This window comes from Hyaena hyaena, unplaced genomic scaffold (genome assembly GCF_003009895.1).
Source record: "Hyaena hyaena isolate Hyena2069 unplaced genomic scaffold, ASM300989v1 scaffold_6, whole genome shotgun sequence".
Taxonomy (NCBI): domain Eukaryota; kingdom Metazoa; phylum Chordata; class Mammalia; order Carnivora; family Hyaenidae; genus Hyaena; species Hyaena hyaena.
In genome coordinates, this window is record NW_024080638.1 from 8,008,131 (window position 1) to 8,022,646 (window position 14,516).

Consider the following 14,516-nt stretch of genomic DNA (forward strand, 5'->3'; position numbering starts at 1 on the left):
ACTACTCCCAGATATCTAGATAGGCAAGACCCCAACTAAGAATCTGGTCAAAAAACTACAGAAAATATGGAAAAGTACCCCTCAGTGAATAAACTGCCCATCTCCAGAAGAGAAGAGTGGGAACTACCCATCTCTGATGGTCATCAGCTTAGTCTGAACATTGTGATATGTATGTAGCTGCCAAAAAAACAAAAACAAAAACTGAATACGCACCCACGTTGTATTAACAGGAGCATAGAATATATATGAGGGGAGATGATAATTCTGCTCCACTCTCTGTTAATCAGATGTCACCTGAACCTTTGAGCTTTGCTGTGGTCCCTGGCAGCCGTGAGGTAGCTGAAAAACTGCGATGTCTCTGGGGGAGACAATGCTGGGAGACAAGAAATAGGTACCAGATGGGCACAGAGGAGGGCACTTGTGGGGATGAGCACTGGGTGTTATATGGAAACCAACCTGACAATAAGCTATTAAAAAAAAAAAAGAAAAGAAATAGGTACCAGATGAGCAGTGGTGACAGGAAGTAAGATGGCTGTATGCCTTGGGGGTTGAGGCTGTTACACTCCGGAGTGATTTCATTTCAGCTAAGATTGTGGAGTTGCTGTTCTCAATAGCCATTGTGAAAGGGGCTTTGCATGATAATCCTTGGAGATATATGTAAAGAGCTCTTTGTAAAGGTTTTTTTGGATGGGGGAGGCAGCGTGGTGTGTGTGCTGCCCTTCTGTCTTCACTTCGTGACAAGGAAAAGCATCCGAAGGCATTGCATTGGCCAACTTTCCCTGGAACTGGGCACCAGCAGGAATGCAGCGTGTCACGTGGTCTGGGCACGGGGCACCGAGGCGGCTCGGCTCTCAGAGTGCAAGTTTTAGCTGATTGTGGGGCAGTGCAGCCATCTCTCCACTGAGTCTGACAGCAGGTGTACCGCCGGAAGACATCGTGGAGCCGGGCGTTGGACTGGACACATTTTCAGCCTGCTGAAATTTACTCGGGTGGAGGGGTCTCCCCATGAGCTGGCTCTGACTGGTCACTCCCAAGGCTGCAAAGAAACCTCCCCCTGACTGCCCCACACATGGGGCTCGGTGTATTGAAATAAACACTTGGGCCAGAGTTCTAGCCCTGGTTCTGTGCTTACTGCTGCATGAACTTGGGCAAGTCCCTTCCGGTTCTTTATCTCCAAACTAGAGATGCTGTGTGGAAACTGACAAATGCAGTTGTTCGGTGCCATCTGGGGGAGGGGCGTGTGACTGTCGCTGTCATTGCCATCCCCTGGTTTGTCAGGTACAGACCAAAACTCCTGCTCCTCTGCTGCATCAGCTGGGACGTTTTCAGCTGCGGGTAACAGAAAGGGCACCTATAAGTGGCTTTGACAATGAGCGACACTATTGGTCTGAGAAAGGGCGGTCCCCAAGTGCCTGATTTAGCATCTCAGTGATGTCTTGAAGGCTCCGGCTCCTTTCTTCTCTGCTATCTAGGTCTGTTGGCCACGGACCTCATGGTCACGACATCATGTCAAGTTGACTGCAGCCTCTGCAACATCGTCACTCAACAATGTTCAGAAAGAAAAACGGGGTGTGTCATAGGGGTGTGTCCACTTATGAAAGTGAGGAAAACCCTCAGGAGACTATATAACCCAAGCATCTCTAATCGCTCTCGTGTCTCCATGGCTGGTCTGTATCTTATGCCTACACCCAGACCACTCACTGTCCAGGGGAAGGAGACCACCATGGTGAGCTTAGCCTAAGTGGGATCGATCCTTGATGCCTGGAGGACACAGTCTTTGCTGAAAGATGAGGCTACTTGGAAGACGGTGGATGAAGATGGAATTCTAGAGACCACAGCGTCTGCCATGTCATGGGGATGACCTGGGATGACAATCCGCTAGCCCTCAGCTCTGCCTCCATACCCTCCTTTCTTTCCTCCACCCTCCTTCCCTTCTCTCCTCATCCATTCCACACCTACTGAGAGCCTACGGTGGGCTCAGTAGGCCGGGGGATTCTCTAAAGATAAGATACAGCTATGACCTTGAGGAGGTCCAGTTAAGTAAGCGTATAAGGCAGATACATGCCCTGATGGGACCTGGTGTCCTAAGTCTCAGGCAGGATGGGGGGTGGGCTGTTTCACAGCAGTGAGGATATGAGGGGGGGCTAGTGAAGAAGGACATTCCAGCAAAAGGGGGGTCAACAGAGCAAAGTCTCGGGGCTCCCTGAGCCCTTCAGGTGCTTTGTCTCCACTCTCGGCTGTGGGGGTGGCTCAGAACGGTCACTAGTAGCCTGTTTGGTAAAGCCAGTGGTTCCAGAAACATCCTAGGGGGAGTCCAGAGATCTTAACATGCCACAGTTCTCACGTCTGGAAAATGGGCCTAATTCTTCCAAGGCTGGCTGAATGGATTGACAGAGGAGATAAGTTAGACTCTCCACAATCAGACATCCATGTGGGAGGCCTGATTTCTCACCCCAGCTTCCCCATTGATAATGTGTTGACATCTCCAAGCCTCTGTTTCCCGGTCTGTGAAATGAGGAATTTAGGCTAAGCAGCTCTAGAGGCTCTTCTAGGCTTGAATTTCTTTCGCCCCCCACATGTGTGTTTTGTATCAGCACCATAGAGTGGGCTTTGGATATCTCACTGGCCTCCACCACCGGCCCAGGCCCGAGGAAATAAAGCCAGGCTGGGGCTGGGGGAGAAGGCCCGAGAGATGGTCTGGGCTGCCCGGACGAGGGGATCACATGCCCAGAGGGTGTGCCCTTCTGGACAGTGGCCCAGGGGGTTCCCTGGCCTCAGCCTTTTCTCCTCTTGGTGAAATGATTGTTTCTGGCGCCTTGGCAATCACCGAGCCAGAGCGGCGCGGCCTCACAGGCAGATAGGCGGGTCACCCTAACAGCCAGCATTGGCTCCCGCCACCTCCCCAGGGGAGAGGCACCGGCTGGTATTGCCTGGAGGGGGCAGAGGGAGGGGATCCGATGTGAGGCTGCCTCTCTCTCCAGCCTAGTGTTCAGTTAAATTCCCTTCAGTGAAAGGGTCTATCCTCACTGCTGGGAACACAGGCATGAGTGGGGCCGAGCAGGTTTAGTGTACACCCAGCATCAGGCCCGCCACGAGCCACGAGCCACATGCCCTACAAATATTAGTTGACGGACGAGGGTCACGACACAGGAGAGGGAGCAGGCGCAGAAAAGCTAACCTGTCAGGTGTAATCTGGCGCATTCACTCCATCTTTCACTTTGCACTTTTGGAATATCTCCTACGTGCCGGGCACTGCAGCTCACGCTGTTATCAGAAAGCCAACATGGCAATGAGATCTGCTCATAGCAAGGACCGCAGCTTATATTTGCTTGTGACCAGGGCCCCACTCAGGGCCTGATGCCCGGCAGCCTCTCCTGATTGGCTGAGTGACCTGGGGATGAATGACTCTATCAAGTGATTCCATTGCTAGGCATGCACTATGTGCACACATCCTGCGACATGCTGTGTGGGGCCCAGAGATGAGAGAAAGGCCCGTCCTGGTGTGCCCGGAGGGGTGGGGCCCTGGGGGAATCGGGATCTGAGTTCTTCTCCTGGTTCTGCTGACCCGTGGAGCAAGTATGACTCCAGGCAGGACTTCCTGACCTGCATTTTCTGCCCGTCTCCTTGCTGGTATTCTCTACCAGTCCTGTGGAGAGCAGGAAGCACAGGCCGGCGCACAGTAGGTTCTTAGAAAAAGCTTGGTGGATAGATCGATAGGGATTGGTACCCGAGTGGTGTGCAGACCTCTGTTCAGCAGGCTAAGACTTCTCTAGTGATCCCTTCATAAACCCTTATTGAGCACCTACTGTGTGTCCACCAACAGAACTGTTTAGATGAACAGTTTTTCTCAAGGCAGATGTGCCTCGGAGAGCAATGGGTCCATGGCTGATCTGCTTGGGCAGGGAGTAAACGCCATGTGGCCTCTGAGTCCCCACCAGGCCAGGAATCCCTATTCTTCTCCCTCGTGCCTGAAATGTCACATGGGCCTGGTACTCACTGCCCACCTTGTTCCTAGTCTTCATGGCCTTCTGCCGCACAGAGATGGCCCCTTTCTGTTCACAGAATAGGCAGTGGCCCAGTGTCTTCTGGACCCAGTTTCTATCAGAACTGTTTATGCCCAGCCACTGGTGTGGTGCCAGGAACCTACTTGGCAGAAAGACTGGATGGGAAGAGGCAGCAGAGACAGGAAGCAAGGTCTCTTCCCAAGAATTCTTATCAGCATCCGTGACTTCTCTTTCCAGCTGACCGTGAGTTCCTGGAAGATCGTGATGTTCATTTCCCTCCCAATCTAGCAAAAATGGTTAACCCTCAATAATTATCTAGTGAATTGAATTATTGTTAAACACTGGTATCATACTCATAAGCTAAAGGATCCATACAGATGATCATGATTGATGTGCCTCTTTTACACACGGAGAGAGTGAGGCTCTGGAAGAAGATGCCATCCATCTTTATGGGCTCTGAGAGGTTTCCCATGGGTCTTTTCAGCAGCCCTCAGTGGAGCAGGGCTCCCTGGGGTTCAACGTTGCATACACAGATTTGGGAGTGAGATTTGGAAAGACCTTGGTGCTCAGCCACTGACCCACTGCCTGACCTTTGAGGAAACCCATCCCCTTGCCTGGAAATGGCTTTGTGGCCAATGAGTCACACAGTGCAGGGGGGTGGGGAGTTAGATAGATCATTTCTCTACTAAGCGCCCCCTACTCTTCTTTCAGAACTTGCCTGAAATCCACTCCTACCCTCCTGGCCTTCTGGCGACTCTTCCACTTGAATTGTCTTCCCCCATGGTCTCCATGAGCCAGAGGCCACCTCCTCCTGGGAGTATTCTCTGGTTTCTCCCCATCCCTTAGTTCTGCATGACAATTCAATGAATCGACAGCATTTATCACATTCCCCTTGTGTTATCTTCATGTGATTGCATGGCAGTGTCTGATATCTCCCCCCCAGCACTCCCCACTCCTCGCAGGCTCTCTCCCCTGCCCCAGGCCCTGAGCACGCCTTCTGTCCACATTACCAATGCACGTGTGCCCAGAGAGCAGGACCATGTGCCCAGTTCTTTGTCTTCCTTCCCATAGTGGCAGAGCCCTCTTCCCTCAGTTGCGTACAGGGGTTTGTTCATGGTACGAGTTAAAGAAACTCATTTAAATTATTAATGGCTTGAGCCTCTATTGTGTCTCAGGCTCCATGCTGGGTGTGGGGACACGGAGATGGATCTGACAATGACAAGACCATGTGATGCGTGCCATGACTTGGGTGTGGGGCCGAGCTTAAGCTGTCCTAGAAGGACAGATCGGCTGTGAACAGGCAGCAAAGGGGGGTGGGGAGGGAAGCTGGGAGCAAACAGCGCAGACAAGGCCTTGAAGTAGCCCAGCTTGTCCAGAGCCTGGGTCCAGGCATCAGGAAGATTGGAGCTCTGCGACATACCATGAAGCTGGGGAGGCTGACAAGGGTCCGCTCAGAACCCCTTAAAGGCTAAGGTTGGGGTCATTACGCTCAGCTGCAGAAGACAGGAATCGGACAACCTTGGTTCAAAATCCTGCCTCTACCACCTAGCAGCTTGGTATCTCAGGTAAGTTCTTTATTCTTTCGGAATCTCAGCCTTCTCACCTGTAAATGTCGCTAGCGGAGTGTCCCATAAACGGTGACACTCAGCATAGTGCTGCACCTGGCTAGGGAGAGGCAAGTTCGGGGGTCAGATGCTGGGAGGACCCCAAACAGCTCTCAGAAGTGGAGTTTTAGAATTAAGGGGCTGTCAGAAAAACCCCTAGCGAATCCAGGTACATAATATATTAATGCAATACTTTAAAAATGTCAAAACGAATGCAAAAAAAAAAAATCCAAGATGAACAACATATCAAACAATATAAATGAGGACAGGATCCTCCTAGCACGAAGTGTGCAGCTCTAAACACCACGAGCTGTGATTGAACTGGGAATTCTCCACCTTCCAGGGCTATGGGCTTCTGAAAACACGAGCAAAGCCCGTGGCCCCTCTCACCCAGAAGAATGCTCAAACATGCATCGTCTGTGCCATTTTGGGGCGTTTCTGCACCCCTGGGGCTCGTCCACGTGGAGGTTAAGAACTCCGGTTCACCTTAGGGATGGGGGTGGTTCCTCGCGCCAGTCAGCGGTCTGCGGGTTTCCCGGCACCCTGCTGGGCCGCCCTCCTGGAGGCCGTAGGTGCTCTGCCCCCTGCAGGACGCAGCGCACAGCACGCCGCTTCTTTTTCTTTCTTGCTTGGCTCCCCCCTCCACCCCCTCCCTCGCTTCGGCTTGGGACTTTTCCTAAAGTTTGCTGAAACCAGACACCTTGCTCCACCGAGCCCGCGTGCAGCCACGGTTTAAAAGGCCGCCTTCAGCGCCCCCTCCCCGCCCCCAGCGGAGACTTCAAAAGGCCCGGCGGGCGCCGCGGCCCCAGCACCTATGAGCCGCCCCCCGCGCCCGGAGCCCGCGCCGGAGTCCGAGGACGCAGAGCGGCCGAAGTTCGAGCGCAGGCGGACCGGGCCGGCGGCGCAGCCCCGCGCGCCCATGCCCCTCCCGGTGCCGCTGCGCTCCGAGCGCCCGCGACCAGTTTAGGGAAGGGGACCCCGCACCCCCGCCCCCGCGCCCGCGCCCGGGGCTGCGGGGACCCATGAATACAAATGCCGTTAGGCGCCCGAGGAAGGACCGACCGTCCAGCCTCGCAGCTAGGGACCCAGTAAGTGCCCCGGGGCTTCTGGAGCTCTGGGGGTAGCGGAGTGTGCGCGTAAAGGTGTGCGCGTATGGGGAGGGGGGTGCACGTGTGGGGAGTGAGTGCGTTTGTGCACGCTTGCGGTGGGCACTGGCGGAGAGCTGTGTGCAAGTGGGGGTGCGCACGCGCGCGTGTGCACTGGGATGTGTATGTGGGTGTGTGTGTGCACGTGAAGGTGTGAATTTGTGTGCGGGTGCGTACGTTGGGGGGGGGGGTGGATCCGGCTAGGCTAATGTGCATTCGTCTGCGTGTGTGGAGTCCGGGTTGCGTTCGAGTGCAGTAACCCCAGGGTGTGCTTGTGTGAGCCCAGGAGTGTGTGGCCGAGCTTGCATGTGAATGAGTGTGAGTGCGTGTCTGAGTTTGGGGTGAGCGTGAATGTGTGTGGGAGTGTGTGTGTGCACCGGTGAACAAGTCGTGGAGGTGAGACTAGAGGTGGAGGTGGAGGTGGAGGGGGCTTCTAATGCCGGGGCTCGGACGGGGTTGTGGTTGTACGAATTTGCTGGGCGTTTGCGGCGAGTTCAAGGTGTGCAGCTGTACGCTCCAGTGTGGGATCTCAGGAGTCTTTGGTCGCCTCCTGGGGTGTGGGAGGGGGCGGGGGAGAGGGGTTGTTGAGCTCCCATTTCTTACCGAATGGACAGGGAAGGGAAGAGGGTGATACAATACACTTAACAAGCCCACCCACTAAGTGCCCAGGGAAGTCTGTTCTCCGGGGCGCTCTGAATCTGGGAAGAGGGGTGTGTATGTGTGTGTGTGTCTGTGGTAGGACACTGGTTGTCGCCGCTGTGGCAGTCTGGACATTGAGTGCTGGTCCCAGCTCTGTCCCTGGAACACCGGGTTCCTTTCAATAGTAGTATCTGTCCCCTTTCTCCCTGTATTCCCCAGCCCCCCCCCCCCCCCGCTCGGGGACCTTACCCCCACCCCCAGTCTTACAAACCAGAAGTCCCAAGTCTCCGAACTCTGCCCGTCCTGCTGTGCAGCTTTGGCCTTCTCTTTTCTCTTTGTGAATCTCGGTTTCCCCATTTTTACTGGGGGGCGGGGGGCGGAGGTGGGGGTGTCTGCCGGGCTGTCGTGGGCCGGCCGAGGCTGCGTGCTCGGCTACGGCCGGCAGGGGGCAGCATGGGGCAGCAGAGGGCGGCTCGGCGCGGGGAGGAGAGAAGGTGGAGAGCCACCGCGGGCCGAGACTTTAAATCGCCTTCATTTCCCCCAAATCCTTCCTTTTCCTCTCCTCCCCCAGGCCGGCGGGGAGGCAGCTTCCACCGCCCTCCGCGCGCCCTCGCCCGGCCTCGCTCTGCCTCCGGGGACCGCCAGCAGCCCGCCTCCAAAAGTTTGATCATCTCCCCCCCCCCCCCCCCCGCTTCTTCTTCCTTTTCGGTAGAAGCAGAAAAAGAGCGAGGCAGGGGCGAGCGCGGCTCCGGGACTCCTGGGACCATGGGCCTGGCGCGGGCGCCCGCGGGGCCCCGGCCGCGCTGCCTGCCTGCTCGGGCGCCCCTGGGAGCGGGGCTGCGCTGGGGGCGCAGGGGCCGCGCGCTCTGAGCCGGCCTGGCGCGGCGGGGCGGGGGGCTGGCGGCCCCATGGGGCGCGCCCACACTTGCCCCCCGGGCTCGGGAGCATGAAGTAGGGGCCCGCCATGGGAGCGGGAGCGGCGCGGGGGGCCCGAGGCACAGCGGCGGCGGCGGCGCGCGGGGGGTGAGTATGAGCTCGGGGACGCCCCCTCCCCAGCTTCCTGCTGCTCTAGCCCGGGGGAGGGCTGGGGGGGGTCCCCGCCACACCGGACGCTTCCCCGGAACGTCGGCTTCCTGCCCCTTCCTGAGCCCCTGTGAAGCAGGCCACCAAGGGTTAACGAGCGAGCGGGCTGCGCCCCCGGCCCGGCGAGGGTTGGCGAGCTCTGCCTGCCCTGCCCCGCTGGCCGGGCTCTGCGATCGCGTTGGGGCGGGGGCCGAGCTGGGGAGGGTCGGTGCAGAGCCAGCCCCGGGGTCGGGATTCCGGGTGGGTGGTGGCGCCTGGAGGGGCGAGTTGGGGGTGGAGGGGGCCTGTTTGGATGCTTGGGGGAGGAAGGGTCTCCGTTCGGGGCTGTCTCGGTGTGTTCCGGTGTCGGTGTCTACAGGTCCCCGAGCTTGTAAGTCAGTCTGTTCTCGTGAAACTATCCGCAGGCATCTAGGTCTCCGGGTCTCGGCTTCTGCTCCTGTCTCAGCGTCTGTGTGGCTTTGCACGTCCCCTGCTTCTGGAAGTCTCCGCGTGTGTGTCACTATGTTTGGGTCTGTGCGTCTCAGTGTCTCCCTGCTTCTCTAGGGGTTGGGGGGAGGGCGTCTCAGTTCCTGTCACTTTCCGTGAGGGAGAGTGAGAGCCTGCGTGTGTCAGAGTAGAAAGGGGCCCTGAAGATCCGAAAGTCATTGCACAGAGGCAGTGACTGGGGGGTGGGGTGGTGGGCAGGGGGGGCAGGGAATCTCCTGCGGCAGAAGCTGGGACCCAGGGGCTGGCGGAGTAGTTGTAAAGAGTGAGCGTGTGCAAGAGCGAGTCACTGAGTGTGGGTGTGTGTGGGAGTGAGTGAGGATGAGAGTAGCCCTCGGGCCCCTAGGGACTGTGGCTCATGCTCACTGCCCAGGGAACTTGCTCCCTTTCCATTCTGCCCCCAGGATCAGAGGACCTTCCCAAGAGGCCGGTAGGGGCTGTGACTCCGCCCTACCCCTCCGTGCCCCGCCCCCTCTGAGCTGGAATCAGGGGGACAATCCCCCCCTTCTTTCCCATGTCTTGGAAAAAGCTGGCTGGCTGAGATTCCACCACCCCCCACCCCACCACACACACACACACACACACACACACACACACACACACACAGCACCAGTAAGCACATTGCTGACTCATTTTCTCCAGAAGACCCTGTGCCAAGGCAGATGCCAGCGGTTGGGCAGAAAAGTGGTGCCAGGCGAGCACCCCATAGTGGGGCCCCAGCTTTGGGCAAATGGGCAGTCAAGCCACCCTGAGGCCCAGCCTCTGCCTTGCCCTGTCTGGCGGCTGCCCTCACCACAGCAGTGCCCCAGATACTGTGCCCTCTGGTTGTGGCTGGCCGTCCAGCTTTGCCCTTCTTTCCTTCTCCCAGACCAGGCTCCGGGACACTGCAGAGCACATCTCTGGCCTCGCCTCTCCTTCCCTTTGCTCCTTGTCCTCGGACACTCCCCTTCCTGGTGCTCGCATGCCTGCTGTCCCTCAACTCTTACCCCAACAGCCATCAGCTCCCCTCATAGTGCGCTGCGCGGGGAGAGGGGGCTGCCCTCCACGTGTGACCCACCCTCTGTCTCTCTCTCCGAGCCCATCTGCCTGTTACTTCGTTGACATAGTCTCCTTCCCCGTCTCTGTGTGCGGGGACCCGCTGGAGCCGACAAGCTGGCCGGCTGTACTGACGGGCCGCCTGGGTCTGCGGAGGACTGAGTACCTCTGCAGAGGCAAAGCACTCCCAGCCCCACCCCTTGCGTGGCTGCCCTCGTTCGGGGGGAGTCCTGATTGCCTTGTGAGCTCGGGCAAGCCCCTCGCCTCTATGCTTCTCTTCTTTCTTATCCACACAGCGGGCATCTTCGTTCTCAGCTAGCAAGGTTTTGTGAGGGCTCATGGGGTGCCGTGCTCATCAAGGGCTTAGGACAGGGCCTGGCATGTACTACGTGCTCGATAAATGGCAGCTGTTACTTGTATTATTATTCACTTCGTCTTGAATGGATGTGTGAGTCAGCTGGAAAATTCTGGGCTGCATCCTGTCCAGACGGATGACCTGTCTGTGTTCCCGTGGAGGGGGTATCAGGTGTGAAGAGGGGAGCCCGGGTGTGGCTTTCTGGGCACGTGGGGACTGACCAGTCCACGGAGGCTGCTGGGACAGGCCCATCCCCTTTGCTGTTCTGTGGTCCTCGGGCCGCCGTACCCCACGGAAGCACAGCCAAGCCCGGAGTTCACAGGGCTGCTTTCCTTGTGTGTGTCTTAGTGCCCTGGGTCTCAGCTCTGAGCTCCTAGCGGTCATGCAGGCGGCAAGGGTCTGTGAGATCCTGTGCGTTCCCAGGTGACAGGGATGGAGAAGCGTGCAAACCAGCCATCGGTTCTTGCAGCCCAGTGGTCCAGGAGTAGCCGTGGGCGGTGTGCTGGCAGAGGGCCTTTTGTGGGGGTAGGGGCACCTGGGTTCCCTTCTTGGAGGGCCGTGTGGCCAGGCTGTACCTCCAAGGTCAGGATCCCTAACTCCTCGCTGCTATTTCAGCTGCCTCCTACGCGCGCTGGCCCCTGGGCTCTGGTCTCCCGACATTCTGGAGCCCTGGGTTCACCGAGCCAGGGCCCACAAGTCAGTGGTGAAAACAGAAGTTGGGAAGAACAAAGCTGTGGGCCAGCGCAGGCACTAAACATTATTAGCAGTAGCCTAAACAGCACTGGAACGGGAGCAGAAGAATCGGCCGGGCCTCCCTCTGGGAGCCAACTTTCCAAGCCTGGAGCTTACTTAGATGGCTTGCTGCCTCCTCGGCTGCATCTCTGCCTCTGTTGGTAAAGTCTGGGACTCTGGTCCCTGGCAAATAGGAAGTCCCTGTAAGCCTCCAATTTCTTCTCCATGAAAGACAAGTCAAGTGAGACGACTGTCTGCTAAGTAGTGGGGCGGGACGACGTGGGTCACGGGCATGCTGTGTGGTTTTAGACAAATCGCGTCCCCTCTCTGGGCCTCAGTTGCCCGTCTTCACAATAAGGGGAGGAGACTAGAATCTGGCCTCTAGATGATCTCAGAGGACCTTCTCCCGCTGTATATTCTCACTCTTTGGCGGTGTCAGAGTCAAGTGCACATAGAATCCAGGTGTGGGAGACTGGTTGCCTTTGTCAAGGTGAACGAATGGAAAGGCACATACTTTCATAACAGGCCTTCAGGGCTGAAGTTCTTGAGTTGGAAACCATGGTGTTGGGAAGCTTAATTAAAGAGAAGATTCTGATCGATTGCCCTAGTGAGTCTTCTTCCTCATGACCTTCAGGGATTAAAAATATTTCCCCCATGTGTCTCTCTGAAGTGATCACCTTGGCATAACCGCAGCCATAAAAGTTGACTAAGGACACGTGTGGCTCTTACCCCTTCTCCTCTCCACCCAGCCTCTCCCTATCAGCTTGGGAAGCATCTTACACAGGGTAGGTAAGACCCAATATAGTGAGGGACTCAAGGAGTGAGGGCTTGTGCTTGGAAAGGGCTGGGAAGAGAGGGTGGAAGAAAATGGGGTAGAAGCGGGCTTGTTGGAGCCCTGGAAAGTGAGGGGCAGTGTCCTCTGAGGAGTCATGCTTGGGAAACCTGAGCTCACTGGGTCCCCTAAGTGTGGGGACTGCTGCTGGACAAAATGCACGCTCAGTGTCTTCATTGTGGCACGTCTCAGACCCTTTGGGGTGCAGTGAGCTGTGCCCCGGGAATCGGCAGTACCGGGATGCAGCTCTTCCCCAGGTGATCCGGCCCTGCTTCCCTGGAGTGTCTCCCGGGCGCACACGGGAAACTGTACTGAGGAATTATGACCCCAGAGCCTCCCCAGGGCGACCTTGAGGAGGGACCTACTCTCCCTAAGCCTCAATTTGTATCAAATCAAACAGAGCCTCCCCTCATTTCTTTTCAGGCCCAACGAGGAGGCTGCCATTGGCTTCCAGGGGGCAGGTCATGTCGGAAAGGTGGCCTCTGCTCTTCTTCCCTGGTGGTGCCAGGGCAGCTAGGCACTCTGACCTTTAGTCATTGCTAGCGGTATGCTGGAGGCGAGGTCTGCGGTGGACTGGCCCCGTGAAAAGGGCATTTTCACAGAGATAGCAGCAGATTGGAGAGGATGAGGGGGAACTGATGATTATCCAGGACCAATCCTGGAAAAAGGCAGAGGGAGGGAGGGCCTTTGGGGGGTTGCTTTTAAAGTCCGGAGTCCTAGAATACAGGTACAATGTATTCCTTCTACAAAGATATGCTGAACGTTTACGACACGCCTGCCAGGTGCTGGGAGTACAAAAGGGAACAAGACGGATGTGTTTCCTATCCTTCAAGGACTTGTTCTAGAAAGGGAGACAGGAACATAGGCAATTAGCCCACATGGGGTACTGGCTGTTGTGAGGTATGTGCACTGGGCCGTGAGAGGGGATGCCCAAGCTGGAATTGAATGCATGTGTGGGAACTGACCAGGCTAAAGAGAAGTGTTAGGAGTACTCGGGAGCAGCATGTGCAAAGGCCCAGAGGCTAGAGAAGGCTTTCAAGACCATCATCAGCATCTGAGTGCAGCTAGTTTGCCTTATGCTGCAGCTAACTGAAGACCCAGTTCAACATGGCTTATGTAAGGGGTGTTAATTACCTCTCATGTCAGGAGACCTAAAGCAAAAGCAGCAATAGGCTTGGCTACTTCAGCATCTCAAGTGTTATCAAACAGCCACTCTTTTTCCATTCTGTCATCCTCAAATGCTCATGGAGCTTGTTAGCCTCATATACACAAAGTGGCTGCAATAGCAGCACATCCCCACTCAATCACACACACAGGTTAGGAGAAAACCTCTCTGTCCCTTTGAAACACTTTTCCAGGGGCCTTAAGAGGCATCCCTCACATCTTATGGGCCACATTTGGGTCATGTATGCATGCCGAAACTGGTCACTGGCATGGCAAAAGAAATGCCCAAGATTGGCTTGGACTTACCCGGATTTATCCAGTAACCTCTGAAATCTGAGCCTCCCCGAACAAGAGGGGAAGGGGGGATGGCCATGGGTAGGCAACCAACCGTGTCCTTCACAGTGCCCAGTCAGGATTACTCTTGATTACAGTTGCAATTAAATTGGAGTAATTGCTATTAAATCAGAGGGTGTAAACTTGTTTCCCAAGGCGCCCAGGATGCTGGGAAGAACGTGGGGCTCCAGACATCAATTCCAGCAGATGGGTTTCCTGGATTACGTGATTCCCCGGAAACGTGCCATTCTAGCTTTCCTCCTGGAAACAGATCCTGGGCCTGTGCGTCCCAGCCTGAGCCCTCAGCACCCGCCTGTCTCGGCTCTCTCCGCCTGCATCCCGGCCGGCCGTCTTTGGCCACGTGCCGCCCTCCCCTTTGCCTGTTCAGGGATCAGATGCCCCGGGTGGCTTCGGGTGTCGCCGGTGGCTGCTCCCACAGGAAGGTGAAATCGGATCGCTGCCTCTGCCCATCTTGGCAGGAGCCACCGAGCGGAGCATTAACCCCTCAGGGCCCCAGAGTTCAGGGGCAGCAATGACGGTGTAAGGAGCACTGCTGTGGCTGGCGCCGGGCCGAGCCCTTGACATGCATGAGCTCATTTAATCCTCACGCCTGGCCCGAGAGATCGGGAATGTCGGCCGTGTGGCAAAGCAGGAGGCAGGCTCGGGGAGGCTGAGTGACTCATCCAGGGTCACACAGCTGGTAAGCAGCAGGGCCAGGTTTGCACCTGGGTCTGCCCGACTGCCCACGGTGACCTCTGTTCCTCTGTTCTCTCTCCTCCCTTTTTCCATCAGCGTGAAGCCAGGTGGGTGGCTTCGTAGCACATGTTGTTCCTGGTTCAGGGCTCTTCTCCTCCTCTGCCTTGTGTCTGGAGGGTAGTTCTCATTTCTTTTGTCCTTTGAGATGTCCATCATCCAGGTGTATCAGTCTGGTGTTCCCACAGTACAGATGGGGAGACTGAGCCCCAGAGATGGCAGGGGCGGGCCCCTGGTGGCCTACGGAGTCAGCAGCAGATTTGAAGCTGGGCCCTGGGTCTCCTGGCGCCTGGGACAGGGCTCCCTGCCCTGTGACCTTGGTTCATCGATCTGTAAAAAGCCAGGTTGTATTTG

At 56.7% G+C, this 14,516-nt stretch overlaps 1 protein-coding gene across 1 annotated transcript in view; it reads left to right on the forward strand.

Moving 5' to 3' along the window:
* The window catches only part of COL27A1 (collagen type XXVII alpha 1 chain), a 153,393-nt gene that overhangs the window by 11,953 nt on the left and 126,924 nt on the right, over window positions 1-14,516 (forward strand). The window contains exons 2-4 of the mRNA XM_039241124.1: window positions 6,379-6,539; window positions 7,964-8,053; window positions 13,798-13,949. Coding sequence (XP_039097055.1) covers window positions 6,379-6,539; window positions 7,964-8,053; window positions 13,798-13,949 — 403 coding nt within the window. The remainder of the gene's footprint in view (window positions 1-6,378; window positions 6,540-7,963; window positions 8,054-13,797; window positions 13,950-14,516) is intronic.